Here is a 19,711-nt window from a genome sequence, read left to right as displayed (position 1 = left end):
AACCACCAGAACACTACTTCCTGCTTTCAGCTCTCTTGGTTTCCACTGATTGGTTACCAGTCAGTAACCAATCAGTGACTTGAGGGGGGGCCACATGGGTCATAACTGTTGCTGTTGAATCTAAGCTGAATGCTATGGTTAAACTGCAAACTCGCTGAACAGTTTTGTCCCATGTGATCCCCCTTCAAGTCTCTGACTAACTCTGAGTTAGAGAGCTGAAAAGCAGGAAGTAGTGTTCTGTTATGTTAGACATCCAGTCACTCCAGCCTTTATACCTTGCATTTTTGTCTTACTAACTATATTAGAATTTTTTATTTTATTTTGCACAGCTTATTTATCCAGTTTTTATTTTTACACTGAACTGTTCCTTTAAATGGGTTGTTCACCTTCCAACAGTTTTTTTTTCAGTTCAGTTGGTTTCAGATAGTTCACCAGAAATACAGACGTTTTTTCAATTAATTTCTACTTTTTATTTTGGAGAATTCAACTGTTTTACCCTATGTACCCCTACCTCCTCCCCCCAGCCTAGCTGCCCCCCCCCCCCCCAGGGAAATGCCCCTAACTTTTTACTTACCCCTCGGTGCAGATTCAGGGATCACAGTTCACAGCAGCCATATTCTGGGTCTTCGCGTCTTCTTCTAGTGCTTCGCCAATTTCCGTCCATTTCCGCGCATGCTCAGTTGCTCCAACTGCGGTCTCAGTCTCAGATTACCGAAGACCCGCAAGATGGCTGCCGTGAACTGGGATCCCTGAGGGATAAGTAAAAAGTTAGGGGCAATTCCCCAGGGGGGGGCAGTTAGGCTGGGGGGGAGGATTGAGGGGGGTCTTCGTAGGTTAGGGGGTAGGGTTTTTTTTAGTTACGGGTTAAATTCTCCTTTTTATAGTTTCATTTTTCGCCTACTTATGTCTTTCTAAAGCAGCTCGGGGGGGGGGGGGTCACTGACTCTGTAACTGTTCTAAATTTATACCTTTAGTTGATACATTTCTTATCTTTGTCCCTGCTGAGCAGAATCCCTGAGTTTCATTACAGGCAGCTGTTAGAACTGATACAATAGTTGTGTATACTCCAGAAATGCTGCTGAGAAATGTATCAACTGATGTAGCAAATTGTTTAGCGTTTGCACTTGAATCACTGAGCTGCCAGACTGAAACACCAGAGACACGAACATTAAACTTTACACCTCAATTTTGGAAAAACGGGTAGAAAAAAAAGGCAATGGAAAGCAACCGAAGTATTTATTTCTGGTGAACAATCTGAAAACAACTGAACTGGAAAAAAAAAGTGTTTGGAAGGTGAACATAAGTGCTATTGATAGCTTTTAGTTTTCAAAAGCTGCAGCAACAGTGGAGATACTCTACTAACCATGGTAATTCAACTTTAACTTGTGATTAGCCTAAACCCTTCAGAGGGCCTGTGAGTACCCATTTACACGAGCACTATCACTAAATGTGCAAGGTATAGTTCAACAAGAGCATCGCTCCTTTCCATTTTAATACACTTGCTTCTGAAGTGATATATACTTAGTTGCCTTTTTCTTTCTCTTTACTTTTATCTCGGAGTCCTCTCATAAGTAAAACACGTCAGACACACTGCACACAGGTGTAACTGAATTGTTATAGAATACTACACTAAATGGTCCTGTTGCTTATATCCCATAGCCTTTAGCGCTGGACTCTCATACCTGTCTGAGTTGATTTGAAGGATTGTCTGGGAGTCCAATTAACTTTGTCAGGGATTGATTTGAATCTATACACACCAGGTCTAAACTGGGAGTAAAAATAGGCCCTGACATTACAAGTACACAGAGGCACAAATAGTCCACCAGCCCATTAAATAGTGTCTATGGGACCTTACAGCAGCCCCTATGACATTTGCCACAACCCACAGATTGCCAGTCCGGGCCTGATACACATCTATAGTTTTATACTTCCCCAGTCCATGTCAGTAACGCTGCAAGGCAGAAAAGCTTTAGTTGCTTTGCTTTGCCTTTAACCCTTTCAATAACCAGCAGAAACGGTGCCCTTAGATAGAAATTGAAGGAAAAGAAATAGCTGTGGGTAAGATGTTAATCAGGGTGTTAAATGTATTTTTATATAATACACAAAAGCCATGAATATCTTGTAAATGATATCCTTATAAACGGTGAGTTCTGATGTCATCAGTTATAAACGGTGAGTTCTGATGTCATTTCTGTCACATGACTCACTGAAACTTGTGTATTATAATAAATAAAGTACCCCCAGTTGCAGAATATGAGGATATTAGAAGTTACCTCGGAGTTCCATGACCTGTATAAAAATACTCGGCCTCCGGCCTCGTGTTTTTATATGGTCTGGTCATGAAACTCCTCGGTAACTTATAAAATCCTTATATTTTACAAGAGGGGGTACTTTATTCACTATAAAATTACCTGAGGGCACAAGAGATAAAAAATGAAGACCAATTGCAAATTGTGTCAGATTATTACTGTGTCGACTCCACATCAGACTTAGTTAATTCAAAGGTGACCTGCCCCTTTAAAGTTCACAGAGCGTCTGAGGAGCCCCTGGTAACATGAGGGGTGCGCTGTCCCCCTGAAGCTTATTTGACAGGATCCTTAGCCTGTAGGTTCCACTAGGGCAGGGGCTCATGTGTAACTTGTAGATATAAGGACAGACATTACATGTCACACAAGCAAATTCCTTCAGACCAGCTAAGGTATTGTACTATATAGAAACCCCTCCCCATGTCCAGAAGGACACGTGCCTAAATAACCAATCGGCTGCTGTGCTATGGCTGCCCACGTGATCCAGCCTCTCCCGCCCATTATTAAACTGTGATGTTTATGTGAGGGGCGGGTCTTTATCCTCGTTACACAACATCCAGGGAAAAAGGAGTGGGAGTGGCGAGAGGGTGACTGTGTGTGAGAGAGCGAAGAGGAGCCAAGATGTCCCTGTACAGAAACACCATTTGGTTCCTGAAAGGGATGAGAGAATACACAAAGTAAGTGCTCAGACAGGGTGAATTGTGTGGAGTGGGGCAGTGCGTGTATGTGTGTATGTATGTTACGTATGAATGTATGTGTGTATGTGTGTATGTGTGTATGTGTGTATGTGTGTATGTATGTTACGTATGAGTGTATGTATGTATGTATGTATGTATGTGTGTATGTGTGTGTGTATGTTACGTATGAGTGTGTGTATGTAACTATGTTGTGTTATAGGTAGGTGGGTGTGTATATATATATATATATATATAGTGAAAAAGGATTGCGGCGCTCACAGGGTTTTAGTGAAAAAACAAAAAATGTTTTATTATTAAGCATCAACGTTTCGATCCCCCATAGGGATCTTCGTCAGGTTTCACTAAAACCCTGTGAATGCCGCAATCCTTTTTCACTGCTTATTTCCCATGCTGTTTTGTCTACGGAGTGCACCATTCCTTTGGATAGACACACACACACACACGTGTGTGTGTTATAGTAGGTAGGCGGGTGTATATATATATGTGTGTGTGTGTATATATATATATATGTGTGTATATATATATACACACACACACACACACGAGTCTGCGGCAGGCTGTACAAAGGGACCTTTATCTGACATGTAATCCAGGCTGTACAGGGGATGCTGGGAGGTCCCAGTTTTCACAGCTCCACAATATACAGTGTAATGTAATGTATAGAGGTGCTTGGGGGCAGCCAGTCGATCCTAGAGAAGCTGTAGTGACATTTCCCACCAGTGGTATCCCCCGCACTGTGCTTCTGTGGGTATAGGCTCTAGTCCTGTCACAAGTGTGGTCTCCAATCTGTGACAATCTGTATTGTTGTTCTCACAATACAGATTCTAGAATCTTTATTCCCATCAGCGGATCAGCACTTCACAGTTTGAGCCCACTTTTAGGTTGGGACAGAGAGGGGTTTAACGCTGGGCCTCCAGCAGCAGAGGGGACCCTTAGGGGTGCAAGTGTTGGTAGATTATTATTTCTGTATACATCAGGGATATCCAACTGCAGCCGCTATACTGGGACCCCCAGAAATCCACCCACAGACAAATGTTGGGCATCTCTGATCCTTATATTTTTCACCCCCTCATATGTGGGCTCCAGCGTTCCTGCATTGCCTTTTTACTTACAACCCTGCAGTCTGTAGATCATCTTCCTGCACACACTGGTTAACATTACAGATCAATCGGCAGACATTACTGTTACTGGCAGGCTGCAGTGCTGCTATAGGCAAGTGCTTAGTGCCCGTTATTGTTGCCTTATGCAAGGAATCTGCTTGTGTAACCAGCGCTGAATGGAGGGTGTTGCCCTGCAAGTCATACAGAGTTGTTACATAGCTTGGTTATTGTTTAGCTGCAGCCTAATTGCTTCCTGTCCGTATTTATTGTATATACTGCCTGGAGCCTGACAGAGCGTATAGAGATACCAAGACTAATCTGTGGGCAAAGATCAGTATTAGAATTACAAGGGGCAGCTGACAAGCAGTCCACCTTGTTGTTTTTAAGATCACCATAAATATCACAGACCCACATAGACAGCACTTCGTTCAGTCCTAAAACTATACATTTTACTTGCATAGTCTTTTTTCAACCCGATTTAACTATGTAACTATGTAACTAAGTCCATCAAGTCCAACCCCTCCAAATGAAACCCAGCATCCATACACACACCCCTCCCTACTTTCATATAAATTCTATATACCCATACCTATACTAACTATAGAGTTTAGTGCAGTCCACAATCTCACAGTAGCAGCCAGAAAATCCTGTTTATATATACACCACCTCCTAATCCCAATCATACTCTTTGCACCACCACCTGCTCATTCTCACCATACTCCTCACACCACCACCTTCTAATACCCATCACCTTCTAATCCCCACCATACTCCTTGCACCACCACCTACTCCTTTCCACCATACTCCTCACCCCACCACCTTCTGATCCCCACCATACTCCTTGCACCACCAACTACTCATTCCCACCATACTCCTCACACCACCACCTCCTAATCTCCACCATACTCCTTGCACCACCACCTACTCATTCCCACCACATTCCTCACACCACCACCTTCTAATACCCATCACCTTCTAATCCCCACCTACTCCTTTCCACCATACTCCTCACACCACCACCTTCTAATCCCCACCATACGCCTTGCACCACCACCTACTCATTCCCACAACACTCCTCACACCACCACCTTCTAATACCCATCACCTTCTAATCCCCACCTACTCCTTTCCACCATACTCCTCACACCACCACCTTCTAATCCTCACCATACGCCTTGCACCACCACCTACTCATTCCCACCATACTCCTCACACCACAATCCTCTAATCCCCATCACATTCTGATCCCCTCCATACTCCTTGCACCACCACCTACTCCTTTCCACCATACTCCTCACACCACCACCTTCTAATACCCATCGCCTTCTAATCCCCACCATACTCCTTGCACCACCACCTATTCCTTTCCACCATACTCCTCACCCCACCACCTTCTAATCCCCACCATACTCCTTGCACCACCAACTACTCATTCCCACCATACTCCTCACACCACCAACTACTCATTCCCACCATACTCCTCACACCCTCACCTCCTAATCCCCACCATACTCTTTGCACCACCACCTACTCATTCCCACCACATTCCTCACACCATCACCTTCTATTCCCCACCATACCCCTTGCACCACCACCTACTCATTCCCACCATACTCCTCACACCACCACCTTCTAATCCCCACCATACTCCTTGCACCACCACCTACTCATTCCCACTATACTCCTCACACCACCACCTTCTATTCCCCACCATACTCCTTGCACCACCACCTACTCCTTTCCACCATATTCCTCACCCCACCACCTTCTAATCCCCACCATACTCCTTACACCACCAACTACTCATTCCCACCAAACTCCTCACACCACCACCTCCTAATCTCCACCATACTCCTTGCACCACCACCTACTCATTCCCACCACATTCCTCACACCATCACCTTCTATTCCCCACCATACTCCTTGCACCACCACCTACTCATTCCCACAACACTGCTCACACCACCACCTTCTAATACCCATCACCTTCTAATCCCCACCTACTCCTTTCCACCATACTCCTCACACCACCACCTTCTAATCCCCACCATACTCCTTGCACCACCACCTACTCATTCCCACCATACTCCTCACACCACAACCCTCTAATCCCCATCACATTCTAATCCCCACCATACTCCTTGCACCACCACCTACTCCTTTCCACCATACTCCTCACACCACCACCTTCTAATCCCCACCATACTCCTTGCACCACCACCTACTCCTTTCCACCATACTCCTCACCCCACCACCTTCTAATCCCCACCTACTCCTTTCCACCATACTCCTCACACCACCACCTTCTAATCCCCACCATACTCCTTGCACCACCACCTACTCATTCCCACCATACTCCTCACACCACCACCACCACCTCCTAATCCCCACCATACTCCTTGCACCACCACCTACTCATTCCCACTACATTCCTCACACCATCACCTTCTATTCCCCACCATACTCCTTTCACCACCACGTACACATTCCCACCATACTCCTCACACCACTACCTTCTTATCCCCACCATACTCCTTGCACCACCACGTACACATTCCCACCATACTCCGCACACCACTACCTTCTTATCCCCACCATACTCCTTGCACCACCACGTACACATTCCCACCATACTCCTCACACCACTACCTTCTTATCCCCACCATACTCCTTGCACCACCACCTACTCATTCCCACCACACTCCTCATACCATCACCTTCTATTCCCCACCACACTCCTCATTATAGAACAAAAACTTGGTTTACTAAAAGGGGGAATCAGATCTTGCTGTGCATTTTGCCCCACTGTACCCTGGGCTTTTTCCACTGTGTAGTTATCAATAAAGCACAAAGTGTAAATCTGTGGTGTGAAGTGGCACCCAACGATGGTGCCCCCACCCACGACTGTCTTATATCCATTCATTCCAGTGCACTAAATCTTCACCCCTGCAAGCACCCTGGCCAATACCCACTAACCCATGGAACCTCTTTAACAACATATGCAGATTTAGCATTGTATTTGGTTATAATATGCAACATGGAGAGGAAACAAAATCTCTGTGAAAAAAGTTCATGCATACTTCCAGGAAAATTAGGCTGAAGTGTTGTGAGGTCTCTTACTCGGATACTGCTGTAGCTCCAGTATATGAGAATTCTTTGCCATGCAGTGACAGAATACATGAATGTCAGGCAATGCTATACAGTACAGTGGTCTATTATATTACCATGCATCATACTAATAATGTGAATGTCTTTGATTTTAGAAGTGGGTATGAGACTGCAGCAAAACAATTTGTAGCAGAAGATTTGGAGGTCGATGTCAAGGGAAGATCTTATATGATCACTGGGGCAAACAGCGGTATAGGCAAAACTGCCGCATTGGCAATTGCAAGGAAAGGTAAGAAAAGGAAAATCTCTTAAAAGAATTTGGAAATTCTACGCAATATTACATTGATCACTAACTTCATCCACTAAGCAAAGCAACATCACAAATTCATTTTTATCTGTAGACAGATGGCAGCAGGCATCGCTATTGTTTTAAACTCATTCATGTTAGCAGTTTAAAAATTCTCAATACCTTGAGAACTAGAAAATAATGTCTATTGGCAGAGTTTTTAGAAGAATGCATTTACATAATTTTGTTTAACTGTATCAACATATCTGTATTCTGCAGGTGGAACTATTCACTTAGTGTGCAGAAATAAGGAAAGAGCAGAAGAAGCGCAGAGTGAAATCAAAGCAAATAGTGGAAATGAGGTGAGTTCTGCACTGTGCACTCAAAACTGTCACTAATGGAGTGGTGCGGGACAGCCCTCTCTTACACCAGTTCACCAAATGAAGTTGTACTGTTATATAATCACAAGCATGTGCAGTGAATCAGCAGAAAAGAAGATGGGGAGCTACTGGGGCATCTTTGGCGACACATATCTTCTCTGCTAAAGGGCTGTGGTTGCCTTGGGCTGGTACAGAAGCCCAAAACATTATGTACAACACATCTACTTCTTCAGTTAGGCTTTAATTTGAGCATGCTCAGTTTGCTCCTGTATCCCTTTCCGCCTCCCTCCATGCTGTAATCTGTGTCCAGAACAGAGTTGTGTCAGACCAAGCTAATATGGCAGCTGCTATCTTTACCATACCTGAGTAAACAGCTGTTTGGTAAAGTATTTTACATAATATAAATATAGTGTCCTAACTTGCACTATTGTGGCTAATCTATTGGCAATAAACTGACTCAGTGGCTTTAATCTTCTTTAAACTATATATTATAAATCAGGGATATCATGCATGTAGCTGAGTAGCTTAGACATTTTCTTTACCATTGTTGGAGGGCCAAGAGCCTGATATTTCTTTCCCGTGCCTTATTACATTTCTTCCTATTTTGCCTCTATATAGAACATTTTGGTGCATTTGCTGGATATGTCTGACCCCAAACAAATATGGGAATTTGTTGAGAAGTTCAAGACTGAGCATAAACTGAATGTTTTGGTAAGTTCGTTGTATAATATGTACAGTTCTATCTAGTACCAGTTCCCTTCTGCGCATCCAGAGACTTGCCTTAAAACATCCATTTCACAAGACTTGGCTGAGGGGGAATTGGAGAAATAGTGATTAAAGAGAGGGACATTGACTGCAGGCTTTGGTAGAAAAGAAGTAAGGTTATGTACATTGGGGTTTTATTGTGCTCACTGTGATATGCCTTCTAGCTAATTTGTATGGTCTACATTGTGTGTGTGGGGCTATAAATACTTTTATAATTGTTAGGATGAGGATAGGTCTGAGCAGCCTGCTGCCCTCTAAGTCAATGGAGGTCTGCAGGTTTCCTATATCTAACAGATTTTATGTGATACTTCCTGATACCGGGACTAATTTACAGTTACCCATAACAAGCAATCTTTTTTTTTAGTCTAAGCTAATTGCTGTTTGGTTGCTATGGGTTAGTGCAATGGTACAATTTAGCCCCTTTATTAGTTAATCCCTTTGTCTAGAGTCCTGCACGGTTCCATTTTTTGGAACCCGTACCCGACCCATACCCGCGACCTGCAATCCGCAACACGGACCAGCAACCCGCATTCTTACCCGCTCACGGACCATCAAGTACCTTATCCACAACCCGGACCTGCTGACCATCAAGAATCAGGAAGTGCTGTCATTGTAAACCAGAAATGGCATCATCGGAAGTAGGAGTGCTCAGAAAAAACGGAGTAAAAGTAAAAATCGATATTGAGAAGACCCGCAGCCCGACCCACGACCCACAAACCTACAGAACCACCGACCTGCGTCTATACCCGCACCCTGGACTTCTACCTGCAACCCGCAGGGTACCGCGGATTTTTGCGGGTACCCGACCCGCTGCAGGACTCTACCTTAGTCCCTCTTATTATTGGCACCCGGCCAATTGGAAATATGTGAGATGGATGTTACAAATATGTTCACCTTTGAGGAAATTTAAAACTATTCTCTAATATAATGGCTCTGTGTAAAACTTTGCAATTTTTGTATATGCAGTGGTGTTTATAAAAATACCATCAGTACAGAATGTATAAATAAAAGCATTCCTAGAACAGTTACCTTTCTGACTCAGCTCCCAGAAGCCTCTGTGGTCCTTTATTACAGTGGCTTCAGGGGCGTAACTACAGAGGAAGCAGACCCTGCGGCAGCAAGGGGGCCCAGGAGGTATAGGGGCCCCATGAGGCCCTAATTCATATACAATTTCAATTAATCTTTGTCAAACAGGTAAACCTATAGACATTTTTAGGGGCCTGAAAAATAATTTGCTGTGGGGCCCTGTAATATCTAGTTATGCCACCGAGTGTCTCTATCTGCACCTGGCATTTATTTTACCCAATGGGATTTCCCTTACCTGTATGGAAGCACTGCCCTGGGAGAGACACATATCTGCTATCTTACCTTTAATTAGTATACAGGAGGCAGGAGCTGCTTGGAGGAATCTATTCCATATTATGCAATTAAGAGATTGAACACATATAATACATTATATAAGAAGAACCTAATTATTCTACTATATGTTCTCGAAAAACATGAAGTAATCACCTCCCTTTCTTTATGATTATATAACCTAACTCTCTGTGATGTGTCTTTATTCTGTAGATAAACAATGCCGGGTGTATGGTCAACAAGCGGGAACTGACTGAAGATGGTCTAGAGAAAAACTTTGCCACCAATACTTTGGGTAAATATTCCATGTATGACATGTATATGTATCTTGTAAAGATTAGAAGTGATATAGCTTGATTGGGCCGGGTCCCTTTTACCTCCTGTATCTGTTATTGGTTGCTTTATAGGAATATCTGCATGCTCAATGCATTCATACATTTATTGGGTAAATTACTGGAGTGCCCAATGAATTGACTGGGGAAGCAATCTGTGTCACAATCTAATACAAAATGATTAAAATGCTTGAGTGCAAGGTGTAGGCATAAGCAGAAAACAAATATGGTATGTTAGAAATCACTTTAGGTGGCAAATATATTCGGATTTCTGTTCTACTAGGAGTCTATTTCCTACTAAAAAGCTTTCTTTCTACAGTGAGTGCATTGCTGGCAGATGGCCATATTCTGACCAGGATAAATGTAAAAACCAAACCAACAGATTTTAAGCACTAAGCAAAGAATATAATCATGAGCTTCTCTGAGGAGCACTTGGTGTTGCGCTTTTCGTCCATCTATTTATTTTTAGTGTTAATCTGCCTAATTGGTTATGCTGTGCTGATCGTTTGCTGCCTTATTGTTTCATTATTATTTATTATTATTGTTGTATTTGCCTGCTTGTCCATTCATTTGCAAATTATTCCTTTATTCTTGCTGACATCAATAATAACTGGACTGACTTATGGCACAAAAAAAGCATCAAAATTGTTATGTTTTCCATAGGCCTTAAAGGAACAATTCAGTGGGAAAATAAAAACTAGATAAATATATAGGCTGTGCAAAATGAAAAATGTTTCTAATATAGTTAGTTAGCCAAAAATGTAATGTATAGAGGCTGGAGTGACTGGATGTGTAACATAATAGCCAGAACACTACTTCCTGCTTTTCAGCTCTCTAACTCTGAGTTAGTCAGCGACTTGAAGGTGGGCCACATGGGACATAACTGTTCAGTGAGTTTGCAATTGATCCTCAGCATTCAGCTCAGATTCAAAAGCAACAGATATGACCCATGTGGCCCCCCTCAAGTCTCTGATTGGTTAACCTGGTTACCAAGCAGTAACCAGTCAGTGTAAACTAAGAGAGCTGCAATGCAGGAAGTAGTGTTCTGGCTATTATGTTAGACATCCAGTCACTCCAGCCTTTATACATTTTTTTTTAGAAACATTTTTTATTTTGCACAGCCTATCTATTTACCCAGTTTTTATTTTTACACTGAACAATTCCTTTAAAATAAAGATCCATTGATTTATGGCTAAAGTATCATCAATAGGACTCTACTTAAACTTTTTTTAAGGTACATCTATTTTGCTTTCCTTTCTGTCGAATGAAATGCATTTCTTACAGTTGCCCAAGTATCCGGTTAGTTAGTATAGACACTTTGAGGTAAGACTTGCTTATATGCAGCTAGGATATACTGCAAGCTTCTGATTTCTGGCTTGTGTAGCAGTTCAAACACTGGTAGAAAAAAAAACCCCAACCAAGCCGTGCCACATGACTATGAATGATATCCAGCCACACCATTATAATCTGCATGTGTACTAGTGATCACTTCATCACACACAAGTGCTATAACTTGCTTTACCATTTATTGCAGAGCCCTTTATACTGTACCTCCTCATAAATAATGAACCCTGATGCTGATACCATGTGCATGATTTCCCTGTGCTTATGTATCTGATATTGCCTTTAGGAACATACATTCTAACAACTGCACTGCTGCCAGCTTTGGAGAAAGAAGAGGATCCCAGAGTCGTAAGTCCTGGGCGTTTGCGGCCCTTAGATTTTATATTTTCTATATTTCCCTTAATCACTTACCAGTGAATACATTATGCACCACTGCATTGTGGCATTTTGATTGCTGAGTTTATCAGAACACTATTACATGCCCCAGATCACTTTCCATTCATCCAGAGCACATCTTCTGTTGCTATAGTCATAGGTGCTGGCTGGCCCATCATATTTCTGATTCAGCTAGATGGAAAGTGTGGCTAGTAGCTGCTGCAAGTACTGCTGATTAAAGCACAGCCATGCCATGGCCCTAATAATTGAATGATTGGGTGCTGAACAAAGGGGTTGGCATGGGTAAGAAGATGCTGCCCTAATTCTGTAACTATGTTGTATCTTTTGACATTAGCTTTCAAGTTTAAATGAAATGTTTATATCTGCCAATCCAAAATTCTAAATATTCTGCCACAGGCCTAACCTTATTTCCATATTATAGGATAAGTGAATGTAAAATGTGAAATGTAAAATGAGTGTGCTATTCTAAGCACTTTTGCAATGTACATTCATTATATATTTTTTTAATTCCAAGATATATGGACTGTTAACGTGAATTCATTGTATTACAAGAGTGCCACCTGCTGATCAGTTTCCGACCATTCTGATTACCAAGTAGTTAAAGGGATACTGTCATGGGAAAAAAATTTTTTCAAAATGAATCAGTTAATAGTGCTGCTCCAGCAGAATTCTGCACTGAAATCCATTTCTCAAAAGAGCAAACAGATTTTTTTATATTCAATTTTGAAATCTGACATGGGGCTAGACATTTTGTCAATTTCCCAGCTGCCCCTGGTCATGTGACTTGTGCCTGCACTTTAGGAGAGAAATGCTTTCTGGCAGGCTGCTGTTTAATATAATATATATTATATATATATAAATAATATAATAATTAGAATAATTGTTATGCTTTCTAACAGATAACGGTTTCCTCAGGAGGAATGTTGGTTCAAAAACTGAATGTGTCGGACCTGCAATTGGAGACAGGCACATTTGATGGCACAATGGCATATGCACAGAACAAGGTATGGTTCCAGTTGTGTGACTAAAGGTAGATACATATAAATTAATTTGATTTTCTGTGAACGTGGATGAAAGCTACAGTGTTTCCCTGTGTTACCCCCAGTCCAGATAATAAATTCTGATCCTTGTTTTATTAAACACAAGGGCAGTAGGTTTTTACATATTGTCAATTGCACTGTCAAAACAGAATTACACACATTTATCCCTTCTTTCCTGGAGGAAAATACTACAAGGGACACATGGAGTCAAGCTGTATGGACTGTATTACACTAGCTTACTGGAGCTTACAGTAGTAGATGTTTACATTAAAGGATAAGTAACATAAAAAAATTGTTTCTACATAACGAAAAAAAAAACACCAAGACACATTTAACTTTAAATTCGCAAAGTCTAAATAACTTAGCGATTCTTCGCTTGTGCTCCTCTTCAGAAACGGCGCAAAGGGTGACGATCCATCTCGCGGCGCTCGATTTCTCCTCCCTGGCTATCTCCTATAGAAGGCAGGGAGGTGAAATCGAACTCCACACGATGGATCGTTGCCCTGTCGCCGTTTCTGAAGAGGAGCGCAAGCAGAGAATTGGTAAGTTATTTCTAAATAAAGACTTCGCAAATTTAAAGATAAATGTGTCTTAGTGGGGTTTTTTTACGTTAAGTACAAACTAATTTAAAAAAAAAAAAAATTTGTTACTGGTCCTTTAACTTTTAATAACAAAAAAAAAGAATGAAACCGAGGAGAAGGGAGAGAAAAAAGACCAAATGAAGGTAAAGGCCACAAAACGGGTCTCTTACCATTGAGAATCACACTGCTTAATGATGAATACATGAGAAAGTTGTCTTTATGGAGAGAGCCATTACTGAGTGCTGTTAATGGTGCTGTGAGCAGTGTCTCAATTACCATAATATGGGTTTATATGAAGTAATTACCTCGTTGAGTTGTTGTTGTTCGGCAACCAGATTGCTGAAATTGCAAACTGGAGAGCTGCTGAATAAAAAGCTAAATAACTCAAAAACCACAAAAATAAAACCAATTGTAAATTGTCTCAGAATATCACTCTCTACATCACAAGTTAATTTAAAGGTGAACAACCCCTTTAACTGCTTTTTTTTTGTAGTCTGAGCAATCGTTTTTGCCCCTTTTTAAATTGTATATATTGTTGTATTTCATTGGCTCTTTTATAGCGACAGCAAGTTATACTAACAGAGCAGTGGTCTAAATCCAACCCCAACATCCATTTCTCAGTCATGCACCCAGGCTGGGCTGACACACCAGGTAAGAGCTCACCATTATCCTAAACTTTTCAGCCATGTGTTGTGATGGAAAAATCTCCTGTACACACAGTTCTGTTTTTCTTTTATGTCCGACTAATGCTAAAAATGATGCCATTATATTACACCCCCTCACACCTGGCATAACGTATGAAAGGTATTAGGATAAATGCAGGTGGCAGAAATGCTGATGTATCAAGTGGCAGTTCGCAATCCTTTTTATGACATGCCTTATTACAGTATAATTTTGCGCTTTGCTACACACATACCAGAATTTATTCTAACTACACTTTTGCTCAGTGTTAGGGGGTTATTTATTTAAGGTATTCACACCTTTTTAAATATGTCCTCCAGTGTGTTCATAAAAGGGGGCTTGCATGAAACACAATTATTGTTCCATTGTTTTCAGATTATTATAAAACATTACATGCAATATTGTCTTAAAGGGGAACTATCGCGAACATGAAAATTTTATATAAGCTCCATCATACTGAAATACGAAACTTTCTAAATACAATTAAATATTCTGCATTGTTTATGTTCACTAATCCCTCTCTCAGCATCTGTTTCTCTTCATTCTGTCTTCATGCAGCAGTTGGGTGTCAGGGTGAGGGGTTTCCTTTCCTAGCAGATGTATTAGAGTTCATTCAAATACCTGATTCCAGTACAAACAAAATCTAACAAAATAACTGCCTTTTGCACAAATCCTGCATGCAGAGAGACATAGGTGGTTTTTTTATTAAAGTCCGAATTTATCTCAATATTTTCTGCTACAAACTTCGCTCAGGTTTTTTGCGCTTATTTATTATTACAATTTCCAGAAATTTTGCTTTGTGGGAAAAAAAATCTGATTTTCATGTTTTTTTCAGATTTTTCATCTGATTTTCACATTTTTTTTTCTCTTATCTTTCACCCGAAAACTCAAAATTTTGCCCAAAAACTTCGGGGTATTGCACAAAACCCAATGCACATCAAAAAATTATTGGGACTTCTCCCATTGACTTCTGTGTAACCTCGACAGGTCTGAAATGCCGGATTTTAAGATTTGGACTCGGGTTTAATAAATCCTGAAAAATTTGTGATTTTATAAAAGAAAATCAAGAATTTTTCGTGATATTTGCATTCGGAGTTTAGTAAATAACCCCCATAATGCCTGGTGATTTAATAGAGTGAGCTCTAATACATCTTCTAGGCAAAAGGAGCCCCCCTATAAGATATATTGGATCTAACTGTCAATGAATATCTGACACCCAACTCCTGCATGAAGACAGAATGAAGAGAGGAATAGTGAACATAAACTTGATTTATTTCTGAAACGGTACAGAATGTTTAATTGATTGTATTTAGAAAGTTCCTTTTTTTAGTACGCTGAAGCTTTTATTAAATTATAATTTTCACAATAGTTCCCATTTAGATACAAAATTGTTACAATAGTTTTCTTATTGGATTTCTTTCTTGCTGACTAAGCGGTGAGATCCTCAATGCCAGACTTCTATGAAAAGATGAAGAACAGGTTACGCACAGAGGAGCAAGGTGCAGACACAGTGGTATGGCTGGGAATATCCTCCTCCGCCAAGAAGCACCCAAGTGGCCTGTTTTTTCAAGGTAAGTGCTGTTTGTACTACAGTGCACATAGGAAACGAGCAATATGTTTAGAGCCCAATTCATGCAAATAATTTCATTCATTTATTGTAATGGGGTATCCTCTCAATATGACTCTGGCATCATTTTCTAGAACAGTTACATCTTCACAAAACCTTGTCATAAAGATCCAAGACTTGTCATAGCTGCTGCACTTACCTACATGTGTTAAGGTTGAGGCCCTCGCCTTAATAGTCCATAATTTGGTTGGCACTCCCTATCGGTGATAAGGTTTACAGATATAATATTTTAAGGATAGTCAAAATTATATGACTTAAGGGGTTGAAGAAAATCCGAGGAATCGCCAAATCTCAGGGGACAAGCTCTACAATTTTGGAATCTCCGGCTTAAACCGCGTACAACATCACTGAATCTCGGCATATTAACAATTGTTTTTAAACTGTATCCTAAGATGTTTATTAAAGGGTCTATTATTCATGATCAGAAATGAACAAAATTTATCGAAGCTCCTTGATGTTGTTAAAGGAGAACTAAACCCTAAAAATGAATGTGGCTAAAAATGCCATATTTTATATACTGAACTTGTTGCAGCAGCCTAAAGTTTCAGCTTGTCAATAGCAGCAATGATCCAGGACTTCAAACTTGTCACAGGGGGTCACCATCTTGGAAAGTGTCTGTGACACTCACATGCTCAGTGGGCTCTGAGCAGCTGTTGAGAAGCTGAGCTTAGGGGTCGTCACAAATTATCAAGCATCAGCCTGTGATATAAGCTGATGCTACAGGGTTGATTATTAAATGCTTATGCTAATTGCACTGGTTTCTGTGCTGCCATATAGTAATTATCTGTATTTATTATTAATCAGCCTTATATTGTGACATTTATATTCTATGTGTACTGTATATTGTGAGTGGGTCCCTAAGCTCAGTAAGTGACAGCAGCACAGAGCATGTGCAGTGAATCAGCAGAAAAGAAGATGGGGAGCTACTGGGGCATCTTTGGAGACACAGATCTTTACTGCTAAAGGGCTATGGTTGCCTTGGGCTGGTACAGAATCCCAAAACATAATGTACAGAATCCCAAAACATAATGTACAACATATCTGTTAAGCATTAGTTCTCCTTTAAACCGTATAATATTGGATAACTGCATGTATTTTTCTTTTACTAGATCGGAAACCTGTTTCTACTCATTTACCCTTTGCTCTTACACATTCCTCTGCTGGGGATGAAGAAAAATTTATGGAGAGCTTGAAGGAACTTTCCAAAAAATTTGCACCCTCATCTGGTAATTTATAACACTACCTCAATGACCATTTGCTCACCCGGTGGCCTTAGTAGTGCAGATGGCGATCGGAAACTCACACAATGATTTCACTTCCAGTCAAATCACGGAGGGTTAATAGTACTGTATATGACAGGTGACTGAGATTTACATTTTTTAAGACTCATCTGAAGAAATACCGCAGAATACTTTTCTTTTCCTTCAACCACACAGCATTAGGCTTATAGAACACAAGACAAAATGTCTGATAATTCAGCTTTTGTGTGTATCAGACTACACTTTGCTTTAACCTTGCATTAACCTCAGGATAGGAAACCATTGAACAGGAGTGCAGTGACTGCAATTGCTACAATTGGGCTACAAGTCATCCTAGTCTAACCAATATAACGAAACGTAGCTTCTTTCTTGAGCTGACCATCCAATTTATACAATTTTCAGTACATGTATCGCAACCCAGTGATCCCAGCCAATATCCATGTTGCTTCAGAGATGAGACCTATTTAAACAATGTAATAGTCCATGTCTGCTAGCATATAGTGCATTATCAGATGAGTTTGTCCACCTTAAAGGATAAGTAAATGTAAAATGGATGAGGGTGCTATTTTAAGTACTTTTGTTGTTTACATTCATTATTTATTTTTCTTCAATTCCAAGATATTAAGGGATATATGTACTGTTAAAATAAATGAAGTTTTTTACACCTGCTGATCAGTTTCCAACAAGTAGTCAAGTAAGTTGTCAAGAGAAAGAAAGGGGCTGCTCTGATGTTCTTCTAATTAGGAAAACAATTAAAAACATTTCTCAAACCTTTCCTAAGCAGAAGAACATCAGATCAGCCTCTTTATTTTTCCTGACAACTTCCTTGACTACTTGGTGGTCAGAATGGTCAGAGACTGACCAGCGGGTGGCGCTGTTGTAACAAAATTCATTAATTAATTAAACAGTACATGTATCCTTTAATATCTTGGAATTAAAGAAACATAAATAATGAATGTAAGTAAAAAAAGTGCTTAGAATAGTACCCTCATCCATTTTAAATTCACTTATTTTGAAGGTTTACTTATCCTTTAAGTAAGGACACAATTACTCATTAGTAGTAGGGTGTACTTTATTTCCTATTGTATGAGACTGCCTAGAGTAAAGCAGGCTGCTGTGTAAAATCAATCATGTTGGCCTATTGTGGCCGGACATACTCTATTTACTCTATTTACTAAATACCCAAACTAAAATAAATGTAATTGAAACAATTAGTTCACACATTAAAATAATACGAGCAAATGCATAATTACATAGGCAACTAGAAAAACAGTCTTGTTCATGCTGGTCTTGGGCCATGAATGATACAGAGGCAACACTTTTATTTCATATAATTAAATCTTAATATATGTCCCAAAGGAAGTTCCACTGACATCTCCTTTTACTTAGCCTGTGCTCTGAACTTGAGTTGTATTAATGCTTTTTTTATATTATCATGTGATCTAAAATAATAATAATAATAAGAGAGGATATTCCAAATATAATGGGATAGTCTCTGAGCCCATGTAGCCAAGCCCGAGGATTAGTGAAGTGTGTTACTCATACAGGGTTATACATAATCTGCATATGGTGAGATTGTTCCCAAATGACATATCACACGATGAAGCAGAAGTCGCTTCTATTCTCTTTAGTGAATCGGGTCTATATGGCCATGAGACTCTTCCCTATATTCGGAACCCTATGTGGCCCTTTTCTACTATGCCCTAATGATGACCTAAAAGGAACAGTAACTCCTTTATGCTCTGTTTGCCAATTTAAAGAGTATTTGATTTGGGGCCAAGAGTTTGAGTAATCACTAGGCTGTCAGTGCAAGTCACATGGGAAGGTGTATATGGAAGTCTGCAGTGGTTAAGAGCACATCTGCTCCGGATTTAAGGATCCAACATGAAATGAAAGAAATATATATTTAACATATATGCATTATTCCTTATGTTGCCATATCTAATACTGTCCCACAGCTGGCACTTTCAGTTGTACATGAAACCAAAGCAGGGTACTATTATTTTTTTTTCTTCAATGTGGAAATACCATAACCTGCTAATAAATAAAGCTCTCAATTTGTTTGGAAATGCAGTTTTATTTGTCTAGTTTAAGGTGTTCATCCTTGGCTGAGCTCACAAGGTGGGGAACCTGGAAACAAATAGTCCTTGATAGAAACATAGTGGCTGATAATTGTGTCAGTCTGTCTGCTCACAGCATAGGACTCCAGGGGCCTGACACACAGCCAGCAGTACATGTGGCCAATCAAAAGGTTGCTATAAAAGGAGCTTTCCATATAAATGATAATGGGTTTTGCACAGCCTGAACAGAGACCATAAACCATACCAGTAGGTATACTAACTACAGTTCTGCAGGATCATTTGTGAGTGTTGAGGCCCCACAAAGAGCCACTCTACTCTTATATAAGGGCAGAAAGTAACCCACTCAGGCATGGGGAAAACACAATGAAATC

General features: G+C 40.5%; 1 protein-coding gene across 1 annotated transcript; it reads left to right on the top strand.

Annotated features, from left to right (window-relative positions):
* The first annotated feature begins 2,849 nt into the window (after positions 1 to 2,849).
* On the top strand, positions 2,850 to 19,324 carry dhrs12.L (dehydrogenase/reductase (SDR family) member 12 L homeolog). Its single transcript, NM_001094181.1, is given in 10 exon segments — positions 2,850 to 2,983; positions 7,368 to 7,501; positions 7,778 to 7,860; positions 8,497 to 8,589; positions 10,213 to 10,294; positions 11,962 to 12,023; positions 12,971 to 13,075; positions 14,253 to 14,343; positions 15,807 to 15,944; positions 17,110 to 19,324. Coding segments are annotated over 10 exon segments (972 nt in total). The 5' UTR covers positions 2,850 to 2,927; the 3' UTR covers positions 17,238 to 19,324.
* The last annotated feature ends 387 nt before the right edge of the window (positions 19,325 to 19,711 follow it).

This window comes from Xenopus laevis, chromosome 2L (genome assembly GCF_017654675.1).
Source record: "Xenopus laevis strain J_2021 chromosome 2L, Xenopus_laevis_v10.1, whole genome shotgun sequence".
In the NCBI taxonomy this organism is placed as follows: domain Eukaryota; kingdom Metazoa; phylum Chordata; class Amphibia; order Anura; family Pipidae; genus Xenopus; species Xenopus laevis.
Note: the sequence above shows the minus strand (reverse complement) of the source record. Positions and strands in the feature narration are given on the sequence as shown.